This window comes from Melanostigma gelatinosum (genome assembly GCF_949748355.1).
Source record: "Melanostigma gelatinosum genome assembly, chromosome: 7".
NCBI lineage: Eukaryota > Metazoa > Chordata > Actinopteri > Perciformes > Zoarcidae > Melanostigma > Melanostigma gelatinosum.
In genome coordinates, this window is record NC_136640.1 from 7,713,105 (window position 1) to 7,737,057 (window position 23,953).

General features: G+C 42.8%; 2 protein-coding genes across 2 annotated transcripts in view; one reads left to right on the forward strand and one right to left on the reverse strand.

Annotated features, from left to right (window-relative positions):
- veph1 (ventricular zone expressed PH domain-containing 1) overlaps positions 1-23,953 on the reverse strand; it is a gene marked incomplete at its 5' end in the record, with an annotated part of 58,100 nt that overhangs the window by 19,539 nt on the left and 14,608 nt on the right. The window contains 5 exons of the mRNA XM_079271913.1: positions 863-1,227; positions 1,778-2,005; positions 2,722-2,942; positions 8,225-8,434; positions 9,758-9,921. Of these exons, the coding sequence (XP_079128039.1) occupies positions 863-1,227; positions 1,778-2,005; positions 2,722-2,942; positions 8,225-8,434; positions 9,758-9,921 (1,188 nt within the window). The remainder of the gene's footprint in view (positions 1-862; positions 1,228-1,777; positions 2,006-2,721; positions 2,943-8,224; positions 8,435-9,757; positions 9,922-23,953) is intronic.
- ptx3a (pentraxin 3, long a) lies at positions 16,072-22,983 on the forward strand. Its single transcript, XM_079271917.1, has 4 exons — positions 16,072-16,435; positions 18,560-18,719; positions 19,229-19,662; positions 21,901-22,983. The coding sequence occupies exons 1-4, from the start codon at positions 16,297-16,299 to the stop codon at positions 22,563-22,565; spliced, it is 1,398 nt and encodes a 465-aa protein (XP_079128043.1). The 5' UTR covers positions 16,072-16,296; the 3' UTR covers positions 22,566-22,983.

The window sequence follows — 23,953 nt, forward strand, 5'->3', positions numbered from 1 at the left end:
AGGTTTTATATAAGAGTACATTCTTTCCCTCCAGATCAACAACAAGTACAAGTTCACTGGAGGCAGCAGCTGAATAAAAGGATCGGTCTGGCAACTCTCCTCTCAAAACAGTAAAACCAACAAGAAATGTATCACACTGACACCCTAATGATGACATTTTAAATCTGCAATCTTTTTTTGCATGTTGGTTTGAATATAATGTAAAACTGTGGATGAGGTCAATGGGGAACAAAGACAGTTAAGTAAATTGTATCATTCAACTCAGTCAAATGTAAAGACCCGAACTAAGGCTGTGTTTGGACAAATGGTCTAGGGGAGATGAACAAATAAATCAACAAAATATTTGCTTTGCTTCTCAGTAACTAAAGTGCCACTGCCAAATTGTTGGAGTTCATACCAGAGATGTATGCTACAGGATCCTCTTGATGCCGCACACAAACATATGCAAGATACAATATAATGTGTCTGTCCAGACAGGATATGAATCATAGAAGGAGTGTAACTAATACTGGGGTAGAAGGAGAAAAAAAATCACTGAGAAGCACATGAAATATTGAAACAAAACTATTCCCCCTCCAGAAATAAATCCCTGTCTGACTGGGTCTAAATGTGTGTGTATGTGAGATGAATGATAGTGTGAGAGGGGGAGAGGAGAAGAGGAGGTGTATCATTAATCATCCGCAGCCACCACTTCTGAATGTAATCTCATTCAGCAGGCTACACAAACCCTCCCTCTGCCTCTCTCTTTACTGCACGTTTCACCCCCCCCCCCCCCCCCACTGAATAAACCAATAACACTGTCATCAAATCATCTTCAGCGCTTATTTTAAAGAAAGCCTGCCGTTCGTCATGTTCACATTACCTTCCATTGCACACTGCTCTGGTATGGGGATCTGGTGCACCATGTCTCGACAGAACTCTCTGATGGTCTCCATATTGTCTCTTAAATGGATGAAGAGCATGTCAGCATCCTCATGCTCCTCCTCCTCCTCCTCTCTGCTTTGACCTTCCTCAGCCTCTTTGACCGCTCTGTCCAGGGCAGCTGTGAAGGGCATCGAGCCTTCACCCTTGGGTTTCCTCTCGACAGGCGGCGCGTCCTGGTTCTGCGAATTCACCGATGTGTTGGAGAACACGTCGTCTGGGCCCGGCTCCGAGCCGTCGCCGTCCTCCCCGATGTCCGAGTTGACGGAGCGCGAGCGCCCAGCGTGGAGGGCCAGGCTCTTTGACCTAAGAGAGGCCAGAATTTTTTTTTAAAAACTGTCAAAGTGGTGCAAAATTATAAATCTAGTTTTGTTCCAGGGCTCTGTTGACAACGCTTTTGTAAAGACGAAGTGACAAACATAAAACAGAATGCAATGCATGGCAGGAGTATTGTGGGGCATAAGCATGATTCTGCTGAAGATACTGATCCTTTGTGGTCTGTGTCTACCTTTGCCTTTGTATTTCTTTGTTTTCTTTGGCCAACTAAAAAAAGAGCAAAAGTTCCTACGTTCATCAATCCAAATCAAAGCTGAATGAACCGTCATAGTTTCATTTCAACTGCGATGTGTTTGAGTGCAAAGCAAATGACAAAAAAGACTGACTCAGTATTTCAAGCATCCCTGTTCTGTGCTCTCAGCATATAAACATGTTTCAGTTTTTTTTTTGGAGATATTTCAATAGAAACTACATCTTTGGATGGTCTGTTTTTGTTTTTATTTAATAAACAGAAATAGAACAATGTGTTCTTGGCTCAAGGGATCTCAGCAGAGCAATTTCATGCGACATGCTAACCGACCTGTTGAATCTCATTTCTCGTCTCTCCTCCCTGACGGCTTGGCTCAGGCTGTAGCGTCGTTGGGGGGCAGGGGAGTCCTCCCCCACCTCGTCCTCCTCTCCCCTCTCCTCCCCCATTTTCTGCTCAAAGGCCTGGATCTTCACCTGCAGCCGCTGCTCTGACCCCCTAACTCCCCCTCCGCCCCCTGGGAGAGATGCACAAGGAGACGGCGGGCACGCCTCATCCACCCTGTAAAAAGCACACACAAACAGGGCAAAAAGGTTGGATTCCATGTGGTCCATGAAGCTGGACGGACACATTTGGATGGATTTCAACAGCCTCACTTTCCACCGTCCTCCCTCCTCTGGCCTTTCTGTAATTGTTGCTTTCTCACGATGACCGGCTCTATTTCTGTCTCTCACTCCATGTGTCCCCCTCTCTCCCTCTCTATTTGGTTTTGTTTTTATTTGTCCCTCACCCTGGAGCCATTCTCCTCTCTTTTCATATTTCACCAAACTAATTATTCCCTTCATCTCTCGCTCTCTTTCTTTCTGTCCATATTGTTCCACCACAAGTGGCCCTTATAACTTCATTAAACAGTCCACTTGTTTGCTGAAAGAGGACATCCAACTGCCTCTTTATTGTTTTTCTTCTGTCTTCCCCCGGCTCTTTCACTAATAAACCATCCTGTCCCTCTCAATCCCTCGTTCCCTCCTTCTTTCTTCCAGAAGACTCCAAACAAAGTCTGTGGCAGCTCCCAATCCTGCACATGATGTTTTTGTTTCGGAGAGAGCTGTGCGTGCACTCCCAAGCTGCAGCCAGATGCATCCCAGTCAACGTATGCACATTAACACTCACACATGCACACACAAAAGCACAAGCATACTGTCCGCACATGCTGTGCTTGCATTCTGCATGATGAGAAAAGCATAAAAACATCGGCCTGTAAAAGCCCGTCTCCTAACCTGCAGTGCATGGCCGTGCTCTCCTCCAGCCGTCTCCCCAGCAGTCGGGCTATAGCGGTGAACGAGTTGCTCATCCTGTAGCTGTCTTTGCCGCAGCCTCCCAGTAAAGTCGGGTAGCGGTCGGTAAGAGCTCTGATCTCCAGCAGCAGTGTGTGGTGAAAGCTGTGCTCCATGCTGCCCAGACAGGACACCAGGTAGACCAACACGCTGCGAGCATGAGTCTGGAGAGAGGAGGCGACACAGAGAGAAAGACAAGATGTTGAAAGGATAAAGGCTGCTGTTGTGATCCACGCTGGTCCCATCATGAAACTAAACAAAGAAATAAGAAAAGAAAGAAAGAATTAATGAGATTGCCAACATGTTGTTTTATTTTACAAACAACATCCAGTTTTATGGTTATTTCCAAAGTCGTGGTTGTTTCTAAATACAGAGAAAATTGCTGAAAATGGCACCAGTGTTGTGTTAGAGGACAGCTTGAAAGTATTTTCTGTGTTTTGGTGAAGGACAAGAGTAGATTTGATCTAATTTGACACACATGGGGGGGGGGTTGGGGGGGGGGGGGGGGGTTGGTGCAACTTCTTTTGTTTCTAAATCGCGACAAACAATACTGAATACAAACACATGCTCTTGGCAAACTTGGCATTACTTTCCACTAGTGGTAACACCTTTTTTTTGTCATTCCAGAGCTTATATACAACCTGCTCACCTCTGGCACAGAATAAATAACACGGTTCAACCCCCTGTTATGCATATTTGATTCTCAAAGGAAGGTTCATGCTTCTCTTCTATGTGTACTATGTCCTATGATATGCAATACCATAATCAATATACCCCTGTGACTGCAACAACAACTTTCAGGTCATCACTTTTTAAACTGTCCATTTTGGATCCTATACCGTTATTTTACAACAAACCGACAGGTTTTAAAGTGGTGTAAACTAGTCCGTCATTGTGATACCAGATGAACGCAGGTGACATGGTTCGGTAAAGGCACTCTGGCTGTGTTTGAGAGCAGAACCAAAGCCAACAAAACATCTGGAAGGAAAAAGAGGATTCTTTTAAAAAGCTTGTAAAAACGCTTGTAAAAACTCACACTGCTTTGACTGAAAAAAAGAGACCCTCTCTCTTCTCCTCCTTGAGACAAACTGATTGATTGATCGAAGGAAGGACAGAAAGACAGAGCCAACCTGTGCTTACAGAGCTCAAGCACACCTTGTAACAAGGAGAGAAGAATGCAGTTACTGCACAGTCTGGGCATGTTTCACAAGCACGGTCTGTCAGATGCTATATTTATACGGGGATGTCAAAACGACCAGAAAAAGGTACAACTTGACTTTATACTGTAACAACATGCTACGGTAGGTATTTAGGAGTTCATGAGCCTGGAGTGCAGGCTGCAGGTACAAAGACTGGGATGTGAGCTACTTCTCCACACAGTGCAAGCTTTTACTGTTGAGAGGTTTTACTTTTTAAGGACTTGCTATAATACTTCCAAACATTCGCGCATAAGCACTTGCATCATTTCAGACATATACGCGTAATACTTTTAAAAGCCTGTCAGATCAAATGAAGCTGTCCCTCATCATAAAACGACACAGCTCGTGTTTAATTGTCTGGAAAAAAAGCACTTGGCCTTAATTTGATGTCTTAAACACATCACTGGTTTAACTCTTCTGTAAAATCCTGCAATGAGCACAATAAGAGGAAGTTAACAAAAAACAAAGAACTGTTACATTTAATTATAACTTTAAATGTTCACCAGAAAATGATGGCAGGACGGACACGAATGTGGAGAAATAAATCAGCTCTTTCTGCCTCATGTGGGCTCTACTACACAAAGAGACACACACACACACACACACACACACACACACACACAAACACGTCCTCTGAGAAAGACAACTTGGCTCCGTCACCCCATTATCATAACTCCAACAACACTGGGAGAACATCTCCTCTGGTGGTAGAACATGTGTTTGTGTGCAGGAGATATCTGATAAAAAAAACAACAACTTAGTTTTAATGTTGATTGATTCAGAAAAAAAAAAGAAGAAAACACTGCATCCGTCCAGCAACAAGCCAAATCTGTGCTCTGCTCAGTAACCTGTTGTTTCTTTCTTTCCTTGTTTGCTCGGTCGCTTAGTTTCCCCTGATTGTCCATCAGCACACTGATCTCTCTGCTTCCTTTGGAGCTGTAATCTGGCACACTAACAAGCCCCATGGAGACACTCCTGTGTGCATGACTGTGTCCTTTGTTTCCCACAGCACATTAATCACTTGCGACAGTGACAATGACTGTGTATATATCAAGGGGACGGATGATTTAAAAAAAAAAGTGTAAAACAGCAACACTTGAATGATGCTGTCTTCTTTAAACAGTTAACATTTTGCAAAGACAAAACTCAATTGTTACGTATTGAGGTTGTACTGTATATTTTGTGGTGAAATTGTGTTGGACATATATTGAAAAGTGTTTCTGATGCTAATAGACAATATAATAATATTTAAAAAATGAATTTAGTATTCAATCAACACAATTGTGAAACATTATTAAGACCAAGTAAAAAATATCTTCCAAAGCTAGGATTTATAACAGGACTTTTGGGTTGGACAGCTTACAGGCTCTCTTTCTTTTCTCAATGTACTTTGATGAATACATAACACAATATAGACGAACTCTCTTCAGGAGGTAAAGGAAAGAGTGTTGTGCAATCATGTTACACTCAAGTACAAATGCACGCCAGTGAGAAAGTGTGTGCGTGCGTGTGTGCGTGCGTGTGTGCGTGCGTGCGTGTGTGCGTGCGTGTGTGCGTGCGTGCGTGTGTGCGTGCGTGCGTGCCACAAATAGGAACCCACAGGAGGTACTCTCCACTGCCATCACCAGGAGGCCTCTGCAGAGGCATTTCCCAGAAAAACATGGGTTATTTTCCAAATGGTTCCAATGTGAAGAAAGACAGGACACTGAGGCCAACTGCGTGCATATGCGTGTGTGTGTGTGTGTGTGTGTGTGTGTGTGTGTGTGTGTATTTGTTCTGCTGGGTTGGCAGGTTTTTTTGACAAGAAGATTGAGGAAAGGTTGCCCTGAAGCAATAGAAAACTGTATTATGGTTTCCAGCTACATAATGTGTGTGTGTGTGTGTGTGTGTGTGTGTGTGTGTGTGTGTGTGTGTGTGTGTGTGTGTGTGTGTGTGTGTGTGGAGTCGTGCCAAATTTCCCCCTTTCATTAATTTACCCAAATTGTTGTTAACCTGCGTTAAATGGACCCAGAGGAAAATAAGCTGTCCTGCTGTCACCTTCATCGCTCCGCACACACACATTACAGACTGAATGTAACGTCTGTCATACAAACATGTTTTTATTATTATCCAGAAGAGGTTTGCATCTTCCACGGTATTTTTGATATATTTGTATTTTTACTGTCTTCCCGGGATGACATCTTTGCCAGGGGTTTAAATCCAGTATTTCCACAAACTGTGCTCACTTTTCAGAAACAAAACTACAATTATTTTCTATTAATGTCTCTTACTGGCAAAACTTTCAACAAACTCAATTTTGGGGGAGCAACATTTACTCAGACTGTAGGTGTTTTAAAGTCTGGGCAACAGAAACCTCGAGGCTACTCTGAACCACTTTCAGATGGGAAGAAAAGACAATATAAATAGAGGCATTAGAAGCATTGATTTAAACCATCAGATGAAGAGTCTACAGCCACACAATGTCATCATGGCAATCAATCCACCTCCCTTAAAAATGTCAGCCCAAGCTGGCAGCAGAGGAAAAGTCAGGGGACCACCAGACTTAGTCGGACATGGTCTGGGGACCATGAATGTCTGAGCCCAATTTCATGGCAATCCGTCCAACAGTTGTGGAGACGTTTCAGTGGTGAACCGACTGACATTACTGTACCGTCCTCAGAGCCATGCCACTGTCTAAAAAGGAAGGTGGGTTCAAGGGTCAAGCAAGCTGCTAAGACAGCACTTAATGGCTGACCTTCCACTGTGTGCATGTCTGTCTCTGAGACAGCTCAGCCGACATCACGCCCTCCCTCTCCAGCCCGTCAGTCGGCAGAGATGCCACTTTGATCCAGTTGCGAGGCTAATTGACCTGCAATCGGCAGCTCAAGTGTTTTTGCAGAGTTAATGGCTGAAACACCACTTTTTACGTCAAAATGAGTGCCATTAGAAGGAAATGAGCAGCCAAGTCTGTCGGGCAGCCAAGGGTTTAACTCGTGGGTTGGCCACAATGAGCCTCATGGGACACATTTAGTCGACTCCACACAAATTTAGATTTAGTAAGTCTTCCAAAAAAGTACATTATTCGTAACAGTAGTCATAGTTTCAGTCGTAATATTTTGAAAAATGTACCCGGTAAATCAAATTCTAAATCAGATCTGCCACACAAGTGCAGTGCAGTTCAGTTCAGGTTGTCACCTCATGAAGAACACTGTCTTGCGGTTAGTAGTCCCTTAAATTGTGTCGTTCTTGCACCATTAGGCTGACAGAGCTGCTCTTTAACTCTTCCTTCAAATTCCATTTTTTTTCTCTCCCTGCCAGAGGAGCAGTTTGTTGCGTTTCTTCTTCTCTATTCAGCTGTAGAGAGACGGAACTCTCCGAGGAGCCGGCGCGAGCTTGTTTAGAAGAGACGCTCCTGAACACTGATGCATGTGGTGTCGGACTGCAGTTCAAACCTTCCGGGTGTGCCCGGTCCGTCCGGTGGATGAGTGTGTGCTTTACACTTGGCAGGACAACAGAGAAGAAGTCATGTGAGAGTGCAGCCAGTTCCTCCCTGCTCATTAGAATAATCACGACTGCCTGTTGCAGTGTGTGTGAACACCCACTGCTAGACAGACGTGGGGTGTATTAATAACAAGCCATTTTAACAGGAATTTGAGAATGTTTGCAGCCTGTCTATGTTTACCACAAACAGACACAAACACTGACAATACAGACATTTGCTGCAGACGGCTAACAACACACACCACCTTGTATGACAGGTACTAACTTCAGAGTAAGAATAATTTCAAGGACCTTCCTTTGCTTCTTATTGCCTTCAGACCCTTAATTCTTCCTCTTTATGTACCTTGATGTAATAATTGCAAATCTTTCTTTGTAGAAATAGTTCTACATCTTGGGAAATACACGTATTATTTTTCTTGCAGAGTTGGATGAGAAGATCGATACTACTATCGTGTCTTTAAAGTAAATGTCGTTGAAGCCAACAGCCAACAGTTAGCTTAGCTTAGCACAAAGACTGAAAGCAGAGGGAAACGGCCTGCCTGCCTCACTAATTAACACGTTGTATCTTGTTTGTTTAACCTGTACAAAACTCAAAGTGTAAAAAGAACATTATTACTGTTATTTATTGGCCGGGATTAGTACATTCTTGGATTCTTCCAGAGTATACTGAAAAACATGTATCAGCTTTCTGTATCAGCTTCAAATCACTGCTGCACACGCACGTGAACTTGGGTAATTTGTGTGTGTTTTGACTGCGGTGTTTGTACCTCACTGATGATGCCCACGGCACCATGGATTTTGGCCACGTGACCCAAGAGAGCAGGGCATTGTTGTCCCACAATCCTCAGCGTTGGCAGAAAGCTGACAAGTGAAGAAGGGCTGGCCTGTGACACGTCCACGAGCGCGCCCAGTAGGGCCTCGCTTAGGGATTGGTCTTCTAGGTAACTGACGAGTGTGGGCACCTGAGGGCTCAACATCTGTTCGGGTGAGGGGGAACAAAGTTAGAGAAGGAAGAAAGCATTATTCATTGCTTTTGATTATAGCCGTAATCAGCGTTTTTGGCACCATCACTCAATACCAAACAGAAGTTCAATGGGCCTTTAATGAAGGCTTGAGGTGAGAGGAGTAACCTTGGATAGGAATGAACACATTTGTAAAAGCAAACAAAAAGCTTAACCGCCGGACTGTCTGTACAAAGTTCGTGAATGGCCAGTTCCTCCCTACTCATTGGAATAATCACTACTGCCTGGAATGCACTAGACAGGACAGGATGCCCACCATTGGTATAGCCCTCCTCGTGCTACTTCATGAGTCGCTCGTTCTGAATAATCATATTAATATCAAACACTTATCTGTTCTCCAGGGAGAAGATGCTTGACTCCATCAAATAAAAGTCATTTTCAAAGTTCCATATTAATGTCATGGTTCATCGTTTCAATCACTTCCAGTAAGTGAATATTAGGATGCAGACGATTTGGTAACTTTTGTGATGAATTAAGGGACAGTCATAACCACATTTTTTTGGTATTTCTGCGTGGTGGGTGGAGATTAGAATAACTCCAGATGGCTGGTTTGGTTTCGTGAGGAATGCCATTAGACCACGTTTTACCACCATGTGCTCTGTTGGCTGGTATGTGGTATACCACATACCATGAGGGGAAAGTATACTTTCCCCTCATGCTGACCACCAGCAGCTCTGTTCCTATAGAGAAATGTGCACTCCACATGCACTGCTCCATTTCATCACTTCTAACTACGTTCCAGCGGCTTTTTCTATATTTCGACATGAGCTCGTTACAGGGAATTGCGAAGTTGAATCGTACAAATTCTGATTAAGCTTGACTCATGGGCAAAAATATTACACAAAAGCCACACACGTACATCAAGGTAAATGTAAACTAAAGGCATGGCCACAGAGACTCAGTCCTGATTTAGTTGGATGGTGCTATGTTTTCCAAATATCCCCACAGGCTTATGTATTGTAACTACCTCATTATCATTTAATATTCGTATCTAATACAGCTGGAAGGGTACTTGTTTTAGAAGTTACTAGGCTTCTTGAAACAGTTAGTCCAAAGCTGATGAAGATAGTGCCAACAAAAGTGTTTTTTAAATATGACGAAATATAATTCATATTTCGATCAGTGACAGTGAAATAAGTGAGGTAATTTACATGGGCCTATGCTGTAATAAAAAGATAACATAGTAGTATGTTATATATCAATACAGTTTGATTTACCCACAGTGCATTGTGCTTTATTCTTTAATCAAACTACACAACAAACAACACAAACACTCACCAGAGGATGTTGCTCGGCAACAATTTGAATGAGTCTGATTAGGTGTTGTTGCTCTGGGGACTCCAGCTGTGACATCATCGCAGTGAGGTTGCCTAGGTGACAGTGGATGGTATCTGGTTGCCTGGGGTAGACAGAGGGCAACACTCGTAACAGCATGTGGTTACCTGGGGGGGGAGAGAGAGAGAGAGAGAGAGAGTCAGAGTTGCTTTCAATAAACCTCGTCGCCAAATATAAATTTGGTGACCACCATTTTGACAGTAAAAGGGTCACAATTTAGAAAAAGTAGAACGACGTTTGCTGACCAGTGTTAAGAGTAGAGGTGGAGACATAAGTCCACTCCATGTTCTTACAAAATGCCCAAAATACAAGAAATTACATTTTCCCAAAATACCCCACAACATCCCCGTCTTTTACTTTGTGAGGGTAGACCAAATCACAAAAACACCTCTCAAGTAAATCAAATTGCATGATTTAGTGAAAGTGACATCTACTGCACGTCTGTTGTGTTAGACTGCATTCGTTTTAGTTGGGTGTACCGAATAAACGGGTACCTACTCCATCAGACTACTTATCTGCAATTAGTTATTGATATTGCCACATTCCCAGATTTCAACAATTAACTTGGTGACTATAAGTTCTGTTGTTACTACGAAGAAAACTGAAGGCCGTAACTATCAAACAGACCCAAATGGCATGAAACCTGAATTTTCCGTTACGCTGTTCGTGGGGTAGCTTTACTGGAACGTCGTGCATATTTTGCCGGAACTGTAATTTCCCTCAGAAAACACACACGATCCCCCGTCATGACACAACATCTGTGTTCAGTAAATAAAACTGTTTCCATTCGTTGTCAACATTTCGTCAATGAAGCTGATGCAGGAAAAAAGAAAGTCAGTGCTGACGCATGACTGGACATCAAGGCATTTTTTAAATCAGCATGCAGCCTAAAACCCCCCCCCCCCCCCATGGCATTACCCATCAGACTTTGACTCACGTATGAAACATCTTTTAATGATTCACTGAACAAAGACTCTTGTTTTCAAATGGAAGGTTCGTTACTGGTGACATTTCAAGATTTCAAACAATGGCTTCTGTGTCAGACGCCTGACAAGAGATGTTGCAAATTCAATTTTTAACCAGTGACATTTTGGAGACAGACAGACAGACAGACAGACAGACAGACAGACAGACAGACAGACAGACAGACAGACAGACAGACAGACAATATTTCAGACTCAGGGTCCATATAAGACAATTACATAAAGTGACATACACAAACAATAAAAGTACATCGGCCTAGCAATGCCTTACAAAGAGACAGCTGTACCAATGTTGCCACAGCTGAGACTGGTAGCGTGTGGTCCGAAACCTTATGTTGGTTAAAACCAATATGATCTAATTTTCAGAGTCAGTAAGTCGACAAATGAATTCATACATGAGATTTCTTAACACAGTTTGGAAAGTATTGACTCGTGCAGCCACAATAGCCACAAAGAGGGGACTATTAATGTTTAAAGTCCAGCCGTTACTTGCTGAGATATTAGCCATCCCAGGAGCCATGCCGCTATACATTTCAATTCAAGTAGTAACAGCAGAACTGCCTTGACATCTTGAAGCGAAATTACAGTATTTATGATCATTAATCATATTTTTATTCATCATGAACATCTGGTCTGTAAAATGTCAAACAGCTAGTAGCTCATGGTGAACTTTTGTCATATTTCATAAAAGCTTAAAAATAGCAAAAACCTAAAGAAATGGTTTCAAACCGGTGATTCACGGCTATAAATCACTTTGACCACAGGTTTTATCCTGTTACAGACAACTGGTGCTGACCAACCGAGAGGACCCTCTGTTCTGTGCTGAGGCAGAGGACGGAAGAAGAGTGCACATACAGTAAGAATTTGAAAGATGGTCGCTGGCTCATGTGTTCCTTTCATTTCCTGTAATCATAGATTATACCACAAGACACCCATCTCCACACTTACGGCACAAATCACCATAAAAAGAGACCGGCACAGTACATGTACAGAAAGACCATAAAGTTGTGGTTGCAGCATTTTGCAGGTCTGTTCAGAGGAACGTTAAAAGGCCGGAGGAGACAAGAGTCTGCACAGAAACACACTGAGGAGGATTTAGAGAGCGTACCTGTTAGAGCACACTCACCCACATCTCAACACAAAGACAATACATGAGAGACGTGAAGACATTCTTTTGATTAAATATACTTATTGTCTCATATTTCATTTTTCATTTACTTGACTCACACTGAATCTCCCTACAGCACCCTCTGTGTGTGCGTGTAGTTCCTGACCTTCATACCTCCATTCCAGCATACAGCCAACCCATCATCATGAGTTACAAATCTCAATAAAATATCCTGTCATGACCTTTGGTTCTGTAGCACACAAAGGCGACATTTTTGAAAGGCCCATCAAACATTTTCCGAGAGGAACGAGAACGAAGTGATCTGTCAAACTGTTGTTGACTCTATGTGCTGAGGCAGGAGGGGACACGGTGGCTTTCTTTTGCTGTGCTGTTCATATAGTTGCAGCTCTATTTTTGACAAACACGGGAACATTCCATTAAAAACCCACAATGCACACATACCTTGGCAAAAGAAACTGAACCCTTATGCACGGGACGTTATTGTACGGGACAAAAATGCAGCGATCAGCACGAATGATATCCACAGGGATGTAGTTGGAAGCTTTACAGCTTACACGTGTTTCCCAACACTCATTTTGTGTGCGTTTGTCCCTAAAGTCGTATATCAGCTCGAATAACCTCTGGTGGCAGAGGACGGGAGAAATCAAAAACAGAGACAGGGGTCAAACATTTCCCATAAAATATATACCTTCGGAATTCGGTGCATTGTTGTTGCATGAGTGAACACCCCCTCCCTCCCCCCCCCCCTACAGCACAGTAAAATACCTTTAAGTATTCAGCACCACATGAAGCTGACGGGGATCCAGAGAGCAAAAAAGATGAAGGGATTTTCCTTTCGTGTACACAATACTCAAAATGTTTCATATGCATAGCATTGAAAACCATAACGGCAGACCAGATGTGCGGCAGTGCAATTCATAGACACACACACGAGTGTCTCTTGCACAGTTTAAACTCAATGGCCATCCTCCCCCTCTCACCCAGACAACTTCAACCGTACCAACTCTCGCCGTCTGTGTGTGAAACAAAATGTCCTGTGCTTTCAGACTTGATGCTTCATGGTGATAAAATATGCAGTGGAGACAAATAATTTCACTGGCGAATCATCAATGAATCTTGCTTTCCATGATGCATACACAATGCTAAAAGCATGCACGTGCATAATGCACACACGCTGATGTGATTTCTTTACTGGTGTATCAGAGGAACTTCCTGTTGACTTGATTCCTACCTCAGGTAGCAGGCTGAAAGTAAAACATGGAAACATTTACACCCAACGCATGGACACACATACCAAACATGTGTTTGTTGTCTTTTTAAATTTGTATCTTTAAGCTTATAATATCTCCACACACACACACACACACACACAGCTTTACACCTTCAATCCAACGTACTGGCAGAAATGACTAACCTGATGAAGGTCTAGCAAACATTTTCTTGTAACAAATGTATTTTTGCAAGTTAGACAGTGTGCGGGAGTTTTGTTTCCAACTTTTGATCGACTCTTCCCTCTCAAACGCGCCTGTCTCATGAAGTGGATGTGCATCTTCTGGTCTAATTACAGACACTCTGTTTTAATGCCCTTTTAACTTTTATTCAATGAAATCTTTCAGCCAAACATGCTTTAAATCCCAGTTCACTTCACCTTTAGTGCAGCATAAATGCAGTTATAAGTCTAGTTCATAATTTCCCCCAAACACAAAATGTCAAACGTCAGCATGTCTCTCAGTTTTTTTGTCTCTGATTTTTGTAAAGTCATACAGTGTCAAACTATGGCAGCGATTATAAAAACGTAGTTTCCCGCCAGTATTTTCGCCAAAAATAGAGCCATGATCAGTGACGCTTTACATCTTTGTTCTCTGGACTGAGGGAAGACTGGACGCTACAGATATCGCTGCAACACCATACATGTTTTTGACAAATCATCAACAACACTGTAACCTCTTCACAGTCTGTGGATAATGTAAATTATTTTTTTTGTTTTAAACAAGAATTCTGGCCATATCGTAAACATTGCACCTTCAAATTCTACCTTTTTCCCCCTGGTAATTATTAAATTAGGTCTTTAAAAATGATTATTGGTTATTAATATTGACTGAAATTAACATCATGATACATTTTCAGCCCAGCCCCAGCATTATTGTTTTTTTACTGAGAAAGAACTATTAGACAGAAGCAGTCTAGAAGATACAATTGTCAAAACTTTCTGTTAAGAAGCTTCATGAACTGGCTGCAGGTTAAACAAATATTGTGTTCTACCAAGTGGCAACTCCATCTCCGTCTGAGCAGCGGTCTGAATGAGAAGGCTGTTCCATGCAGATAACAAGTGAACAAGTGTGTGTTTCAGTCGGTATTTGAGAGAGAGAGAGAGAGAGAGAGAGAGAGAGAGAGAGAGAGAGAGAGAGACAGAGAGAGAGACAGAGACAGAGAGAGACAGAGACAGAGACAGACAGAGACAGAGAGAGAGAGAGAGAGAGAGAGAAAACAGACACAATGAAAGAGACACAGGCAGACAGAAAGATGGAGGGAGGGGGGAGCGAGATAAAATCTCATGAGGAAGTCATTATTTCCCTCCCCCTTGAAAACACCCACATACACACGATATATACCGACACAAACTCACGCCATACAAATTCACAGACAGTATGTACACCCACAAATACCTACACGCCCACATGGTGAGGCTGAAAAATAAATAAATAAGTAAACAGAGCGAAGCAGGAGAACAATAAACCCATTTAGAAACCCCTAATGTCTGGGTTCTATTCAAACCTCCCTCCACACACACACACACACACACACACACACCTCTGCATGGGGCAAAAATCAGGAAAGTTTGTGTTCTCTGCTTCCTCCCCCTTCCATTACTTCGTTCCCTCTCTCTTTCTCTCAGTGAGTCAAAGCGGCTGCAGTTATATCTGATTACAACATACAGGCTACCTCCAACGACGCATTACTCACCGCCTCACTTGTAGGTTTGAGCGCCGCTTTCACATTCCGTACTTGTGAGAGCCAAATGTTTTCACAATGATGGAAAATGTAGAGAGCTCTCTGAACATTTACTAACTTACTCACAGGATACTCTTCATGTGTTTGCATAATGTTGTGTCATAAAAGGGTTTCATTCTAAATTCGGAGTTGGAGCTTGGGTTTATAGAAGGATTAGTTTTGGGGTTGAGGAATTCTACCGGTTTATTACGAGCTTTTAGTCGGTGAGGCTTTTGTCTGTTTTGGTTTTAATATTGTACTCATCAAAGTAAATGTTGAGATCTGGTGCCCATTTCAACAAGCGAGCGCTGCTGGCACACAGTTAGCAGGTGGTGGTGGTGGCGTCATGTTCAAAAAAAAGATCACGATCGCATCCTCGTGCATGGGTCACAGGTACACAGTGATTATTTTGATCAGTGAAAATCAAATCAACACAAGAGGAAATGATCTCATGTTGAAAATCCCAACTTGCATTTTGTAGATCTGCTAAAACGGGCCTCTTGGGGCAACATCGCGAAGAAGAAGTGAGATGAATCGCAAGCTGTCTGATCGGAATCAGTTTCGCAAATACGGGTTTCTGATCAGAAACCCTTATTTGCGAAACTGATTTGGAAGAGAGACCGAAGTGAAATGACTGACTCTGTTTGCCACGGTTGTGCTCCTACAGAACAGCTTTGTTGTGTAGTGAGGGACAACTAACATTTCAGATGGACAGAATAATGGTTTTGATAGTCTGACTGCTTGTGTTTCTTGCCCCGTCAGACTTCGCTGTGGTGAAGTCACCGTGTTCCCAGCATTTACTGCTGAGTTGACCCATGTTGCGATAATCCAAATGTATCTTTTAAGAGTAAGTATGCAGGGCTGAGGGTTACAGCCTGCTGGTTAAGATTATAGATAAATACAGTAAATCAACGGCAAGCACTGTATGGTATTATAAACGTGTGTGTGTGTGTGTGTGGCGCACGTTTCCCCTCTTTGGTTGAAGTACTCCACACTGCCAGGCTTCCTGCCAAAGGATTGCTCAGCATTTAACGAGAGAGTGAGAGAGAAAGAAAAAAAGGGAGAGGGAGAGGTGGGGAGTCATGAGGGAGGAGGGACAAATGTTGCACGAGAGAGAGCGAGGGGTTGAAAAAGAAGAGAGGTGGACCTGCAGCACTGTAGAGAGTGAGACAGACAGGGGGAAGCAGCAGAGATCAAAATAAATAACACACACAGCTAATCGCACACATACAGACACACAGACAAGCAGGTAGGAAGAGGAGCGGACCTGAAACTTAACCAGACACACTCTTCAAGCACTCTCACTCGCTCTCACACACTCAGTCGGCAGCAGCAGCAGCAGCAGCAGCAGCAGCAGCAGCAGCAGCAGCAGCAGCAGCATGTTCCAGTGGAGGCTCCCCCAGGCAGTGTGTGCGCTGTCGGCGTGCGTGTGTCTGATTCTCGCCTATGAGGATGATATTCAGGTCAACTTCGCTGACCCCTTCTACAATGAAATCATAGGCGGAGAGACACCAGAACGTAAGTGTTGAACCGCGTGTGCATTGGGGTGATTCATCTGATTAAGACTCACAGATGGAAATGTTGCAATTGAAGTCACTTCTGGGAGTGTGTCATTGATTTCTTGCAGGATTCATGCATGGGGTTGAGTGAACGGTGAGCTCAGGACTTTATGAGTCTTCATCCCTTTATGTTCAGAATCATTACTGAGATTGAACTCCGTTACAAATATACTGTACGAGCAGGATCTTAAAACTGACAAAAGAAGTGCTGGACTATGATGTAAAAAAGAAGAATTGAGTGACGGAGGGGAACTAAAGGAATAGTTGGGGTCCAGTTGCACAGTAGCCGCTTCACAGGTTGCAGAAAAATACAGTTAAGGCAGTTTGTTGTTTTGGATTTGTGCTTACTTTATATTTGATGTGCTCCGGCAGCTTAAAATCAAAGATAGAGAAAAAGACAGAGCTAAGAGATCACAGTACGTAGAGTACACAGACCGTTGGCAGGCACAGAGTTCTGTATGAGACGAGCAGCATCAAAGAAAATGCTGAGTCAGAAAAATGGGCTTTTTCCAACAAACACATATTACAGAATGAATGACTGGTCACCAACCGCAGAACCACGACAGTATACTGTATTCATCATGAAACTCTTCTCCCAGCTGTTCTGGATGATCTTGACAAGAAAGTGTGTGTGTGTGTGTGTGTGTGTGCATGCAATGAATCCCTCAAAGCTTGAATTTGGCATTTGTTTGTTTTGTTTTAAAAGTGGCGGGAGGTATAATTGCAGCGCCGACAGTTAACAGGCAGAAAACGTAGCTCGGGGCGCAGCAGAGAAAAAGGTGTGAGCAATAAGTTTGAAGAAATACAACATTTCATAATTGGCTTGCTGGACTAAGGAGGCAAAAGTTAAATCACGTGAGTTACATGCAGTTTTGTATGCAGCTGTGTGAGAAAGGGGAGAGCGAGCGAGGGGGGGGGGCAGGAAGACACAGATCAGTGCTTCTGACCTGCTCGCATCTCTGAAACTCAGGACGGAGTGGAATTTATATCAACAAAGGCAGAGAGGTCATGACACAGTTCATTTTGCCTTTCTAAAATGACAGCAGGCTAAAGGACAGTACTCACTCGCAGACACTCCGCTCATTTGTGGCTCTATCCTTCTTAAACCTCTGACAGACCTGCACTTTTAGTTTGGTGAGTTGGCGTCAGCAGAGTGCATGAACCTTCTGTCTAATTCTCTTTGAGCCTTGGGGACAGGCAGACAAAACACATCCTGCAGTCCTGTGATAATACCCTCTAATAGGTCTGCAGGTATGAACAGAGTTTGAGGGGCTCAAACGTCAATCAGAACAGTGCGTCTGACACATTCTCACTCCCCTGGCTTTGCTTTATCTCGCTCCTCCTTTCAGCAGCTCTTTCCTTTTCATTGTAAACAAAACCTTCCTTTTCCTTCCTGCTTTCTCCTCATTCACGCCGGGAGCAGCCAGATGATCTTGCCGGAAAAGCAAAGTTGTTTATGAGTCAATTGTACTTGTTTCTTTCTCACGTTCTCTTATCGCTCCGCTAACAACCTCATGTCCTCTTTTGTCCCCATCTTTACTCTTCATTTGACCTGCTTTTCAGCTATCTATGTTTCTGGCTTTCCTCTTATAATTACGGTCCTTAAGTTGATGCAAACATAAGTCAGTCCAATCTGAACAAACAGATATAATACAAGCGCATAAACACTTTGAGTATATCATTTTCTCCAAAGTCTATCGCAAATATATAGACACTACTTATAACTTCAGAACTTGCCTGATAATGTTTTTAAGTTTTCTTCACTGTCAAAGTAATCCAACGATGTTATCTGTGAATTCATGGGTACATTGCGAATAGGAACTACTTATTTAGCACATTTTTACCCATTTTGCCCAAATGCAAACAAATACAAGCTACAAAGTTGGTAACTAGTTCTACCAACTTTGTAGCCATTATGGCCATTGTAGTTCTGAAGAGAATAATGGGGAGAGTGTTGAGGACGTGCAGTTGTGTCAAAAGGAAATCCTTCTCCACATGCATGCTGTTGAAACCCAAACAACTTCATCTTCCTTTTGATCTTGAGATTAACCTTTCTCCCTCTTTTTACAATCCCTCTATCCAGCCACACAGAGTCAAGCCCCCTGCAGTTCTCGAGACCTGACCAAATGGGACAAACTCTTCTCGATGCTGGAAGACAGTCAGATGAGAGAGAACATGCTGCTTCAGTATGCAGGCGACATCATCAAGGTGGAGCTGGCTTCGCTGCGCGGAGAAATGCTCAGGTTGGTTGGACAAAGCGATCAGAGGCCCGAGAAACTACCGTCTCAAATGAGAAGAAATGAGTTTTCATGATAGATGCACAAGTCGGGCTAAGAAGGTGAATAGAGCAACTCGGTCACGACAGTAAAAAGGTCAGGTTTGAAACTCAAAAAACAGTTAATCTCGAGCTCAAAGGTTTGCTACACTGGTGATCAAAGTCTAGAACTTATTAGTGCAAATACTAGTATTGCTATCTTGATCCATGGAGGTACAGCAACTAATGATTATTCTCATTAGATATGTATTATACTTTCTTGATCCATCGATTAACGGTTGGTCTATACAAATGTATTCATTTTACAATCAGACGACTTGCAAATATTTGTTTTTGAGAGGCTGGGACAACTGGATTTTACCTAATTGATTCGGTTGGTTCCAGGTCAAATGCTGGTGCTAAATGCAGCCTTGGTTGCTGAGGATTGTTGACACAGTTGAAAAGGTTCAAATCTTTCACATTGGTTCTTTTGGTCAGATTTGGAGCCCAGTATGGTGGCTCCTGCGGGGTTGCAATGGAGACAGCAGGAAGAAGGATGGCCTTGCAGTTGGAGGGCCGCCTCAAAGAAACAATGGAGCGTGTCAAAACCAGAGATCCGACTTCTGCTGCTGCTGGGAATTCTGTCTCTAACCGCTCGGAGGCGATGCTACAAGAGCTCCTCTCCGCAGCGCGAATGCAAGCTTCCCGACTGACCAAGCTGGAGACCAGCTGCCTTAGCAGCCCAGGAGCCGGGATGGGGTTGAATACAAAGCCAGGATCCCAGCTTCCAGAAGACGGACAGGCAGAGCCCCAGGAGCAAGAGTTCAGATCACCAGAGGTTGCTTTAGGCAGGGTGCTGGCAGCAATGCAACAGACGAGGGTGGAACTGGAGGAGGTGCTGAGGTCATCGAGGCAAAGATTACTACCCGCAGGTGAGACATCCATCTTAACATCAGCCAACTCTGTCATTACCTCTTGCTTTCTTTGTGTTCACCTTTCTCAACAATGCCAACAAAACAACCTTCCACCGTCAATTTATTTCCTCCGTGTTGACACATTCAGGTCACGCCTCGAGCAAAAGAATGAGAACCCTTTGATTGTGAACGCTCAACAACTAATCATGCAGCTTGTGGTTGTCCCAAATACCTATTCCTTCTTATTCAGCATGTCTCCAGGCATGTTGTCCTCCTTAAGTAGCAACCTATCATTTTCCCTTCGCAATTAGTCAAACATGGAGAAGACGGGCCAGTGGATGGGATGGGGTCCGTTCTATAATGTTCACTTATTGCCTCTTGTTGATGTTTAACATTTATTTAAAAGACATTTTAGAAAGTCATCAAACAACAACAACAAAACTCAAACTCTCATTCATCAAGCCTTTATTGTTAGCTATTTTCATTGATTTACATCATTATTTAAAGATACTTTTACATGTTTAAAGATAATAACGGAAGAAAAATAAATGCAGGAGAGGATAAGGATAATGTAGAACTTTTGCTGGACTGACGTGAACACAAATAAATTCTTCTCAGATTCAAGCCAGCACAGCATATGGTTTGCATTATCAGAGCTACGACTTGAAAAAACACCGACTAATACCAATACCAATGCAACTTTAGAGATTCAGTGACTAAGGGTGAGTAAGCAGACTTGGACCAAGTAGAGTCGCACTAAGGCTCCACTCATGTCAGTAAGACAACTTCATTTCCAAGAATTAATCAAATACTGCAAAAAGGATATGTTATATTACTCACACCTTTACAGTCCAGAAATATAAATCTGGCCTACATGAAGACCAGAGGGGGATGTAATCATTAGCCGGTCACCACAAAATCCACACCAAAGCACACTTGTAAAGCAGAACCAGATGGAAACCATCATATTCTCACACACACACACACAATTATTTTCTGAGTGGCAGAAACCTGAGACAATTATTTGGTATCCAAGAGAGACAAGGAGAGGAAGAGACTAATGGAGATGAAAAATAATGACGAGAAAAGAATAGAAAGGAGAGTGAAGAAGAACAAAAACAACAGATGCACAGTGAGACAAAAAGCAACAGCTTTCCAGAAGGATAAATTGCCCAGAAAGGCTTCGCTTAAAGGAATACGCCGGGTATCAAACACAATTTCTCAGTTTTTTTCCGCACAAAAAAAAACTAAACAACAAAAGTAGGTCTTACAATGCAGAGTGAGTTCAGAGGAGTACATGAGAGTGAGCGAGTGAGTATGTTTGAATGATTAAAAAGAGAGAGGGACAGGGGGAATGATAAATGAAGCAGAACAGACCAATGAACCAGATGATCCAGAGAGGGAGAGGTGTGTGTGTGTGTGTGTGTGTGTGTGTGTGTGTGTGTGTGTGTGTGTGTGTGTGTGTGTGTGTGTGTGTGTGTGTGTGTGTTGTTCGGGCAGGAAAGAAAACTCCCATGGTTCATGACCTCATCACCTGGACTGACTTCCATATTTACTGTAATAATGCCACATATATGTACCTTTTCAAAACAGGAGGTGAATGCACCGCATGGCTTCACAAGCATTCAAAATCCATTTTACAAAGAGACATTCATCCATATTATTCAACAATCCTGTATCTGGTGATCGGTCCAACTACAAGAAGGTAATATACGACGGGGTCTAGACAGCTTTAAATTGGTCGTCTCAATATTAAACAGTGTGGAACCGAAGCCATCTGCTTTTAATGTAGAGTCCCACAAGGTTCAACTGCGGGCCCATTTCTTATCTCTATTTATATGCTCCTATACCAAGAAGTATCATAATCAAAAATACACAATGTTGTTTCACAACCAACTGGTTTAAAGAAACCCGATCCAAAATGTAAACGACAACCTTGAGGACATCAAATGCTGGTCGGCTAAAACTTTCTCCAGTTGAATAATAATGACTTTAGAATCATCATATGCGATCCTGCACATAAAACCTCCCTTATGAAAACAGACATGGGCACATTATCCTTTTCAGCAAAGCCATATATGAATATGATTTCAATCAACTTCTAACTTCGTGCTTTTGAAAAGAATATTGCTGTTGCTAGCCTCCTAACCAAGTTTGCTTGTATGAAATGCCTTAAACCATCTGTGAGACAAATGATTCAAGAAAAAAACAATCACCAATACTAACAAGTAACACCAAACATGTCTTCTTTTTTAGGTTATGAGACGGCGCTCCTCTTCCCCATGCGTTCCCGTCGGATCTACACCTCGGTCACACCAGACGGCCCTCTCTCCATCTCCTCCTTTACTGTCTGCATGTGGGTGAAGCAGACCGCTGTGTCCAACAGAACCGTGCTGTTCTCCTACGGGAACCGTCGCAACCCATATGAAATCCAGCTGCTGCTGGGTCAAACCTCTGCGCTCTTCACCGTCGGAGGAGAGGCTCACCTGGTGGAGGCCCGGGATGTGGTGAAAGCAGGAGGCGCTTCAGAGTGGATCCACTTGTGCGGGGCTTGGTCATCCGAGCAGGGCCTGGCGTCCCTGTGGGCAGGTGGGAAAAAGGTGGCCTCCACACCCGGAGTGGCGGAAGGACACGTCTTACCCGACGGAGGCTCACTCCAGCTGGGGCAAGAAAGAAACGGCTGCTGCCCTCTGTCTCCAAGCAGCGGGAGCAGGGTGACAGGGTTTGAGGAAGGGTTCGATCCAAAGATGGCGTTCGTGGGGAAGATGACAGGAGTGAACATGTGGGACAGGGTGCTGTCAGAGGAAGAGATTTCCCAGCTGGCTTTGCGGGAGGGTCAGGGCTCCGATCCGAGGGGGAACATGGTGGCGTGGGGAGTGACGGAGATGGTGCCACATGGAGGCGCTCAGTTCGTCAACTAACAGGTTCCTCGAGTTGGAACTTTTCATCATTATCGTCATTGTGAATACCAGCAACATCTTAATAAGCTTTCATGATGAAACTGAAGATATCATGCTTTTATCAGCTTTGTCCCGATAGTTAAATGTTTTAATTATTATGTTATTTCTTTCTTTCGTCATCTCAATCGCTATTATCATGAACAATAATGCTGCAATGGACTTTACTGGACATGGTCAAATGAGAGAAAGCCAATGTTGTGAGAGACTGAAACTTATTTTTGTAACATAATCTTTTGAACTGACACACACACACACACACACACACACACACACACACACACACACACACACACACACACACACACACACACACACACACACACACACACGCACACGCACACACGCACACACACACACGCACACACGCACACGCACACACGCACACGCAGAAGAAGTCCTGCATTTACCAAAGACTCTGGCAATTGGACTCCAGGAAAGACAAAGAGTCTATTGTTGAAGTGAACGGGTTGTGAGCCAGTAAACAGAGTAATCAGCAGACAAGAGGAAAATAACAAGAGATCATCATGTGATGCAGTGTTGATGGCATTTTATCTCTATCTAGATTTGTAAAGAAATAGCTAGTGCAGTTATTCAATTATCAATTTTAAACATGTTAAGCATTAATATAACACAATATTTTTGTTTTCTACCTTTGCAGTCCAGTAGATACAATTATTATTAGATGTTTGAGATTGACTGTCGTCTATCCCAATTACAATTAAAAGCAGCGGTCCCACACTAATGTGTTAATGACGTGTTGTCATGCGCAGTGCAACATGTAACGTATAAAATACCTGACTGAAACATTTTCTACTCGCTTTCATGCATGGACAACCAGCAACTGCAGAAACAGCTTCAGACAAAACTATTTTAGCAACTTATTCATTCATTCTCATCATTTTCTTGTAAAAGCTTTTAAAATATTTGTAAGACCTTATATTTCCAAACGTGTAGAGTTTACATTTATATGAGTTATATAATTCCAGTTCTTCTTTGTTCTTTTTTTGTGAGCAAGTCTATTTTATATTTGTCTGTTCTTTTTTGAAAACTGCATAAAGTAATAGAAGTAAAACTGTTATATTTGTAATGGGAGTGTGACATCGATTTTTTTTGTAATTTTTAAGAGAAACTGAGGACAATGTTTACACACTAATCATTTATGAACTAAGTTGTCTTGTATTATAATGTAAATTGCTTATGATATTCTTGCGAAAAGGTGAAATTGAATGTATTTTGTACATAAATATATTTTGCATAACATGACTGAATGAATGGAGAATGAGATATGAATAAACATTTCAAGTTATATTATATATATTCTCTTGCTGGATGTGTCAGTGTTTTTCTGT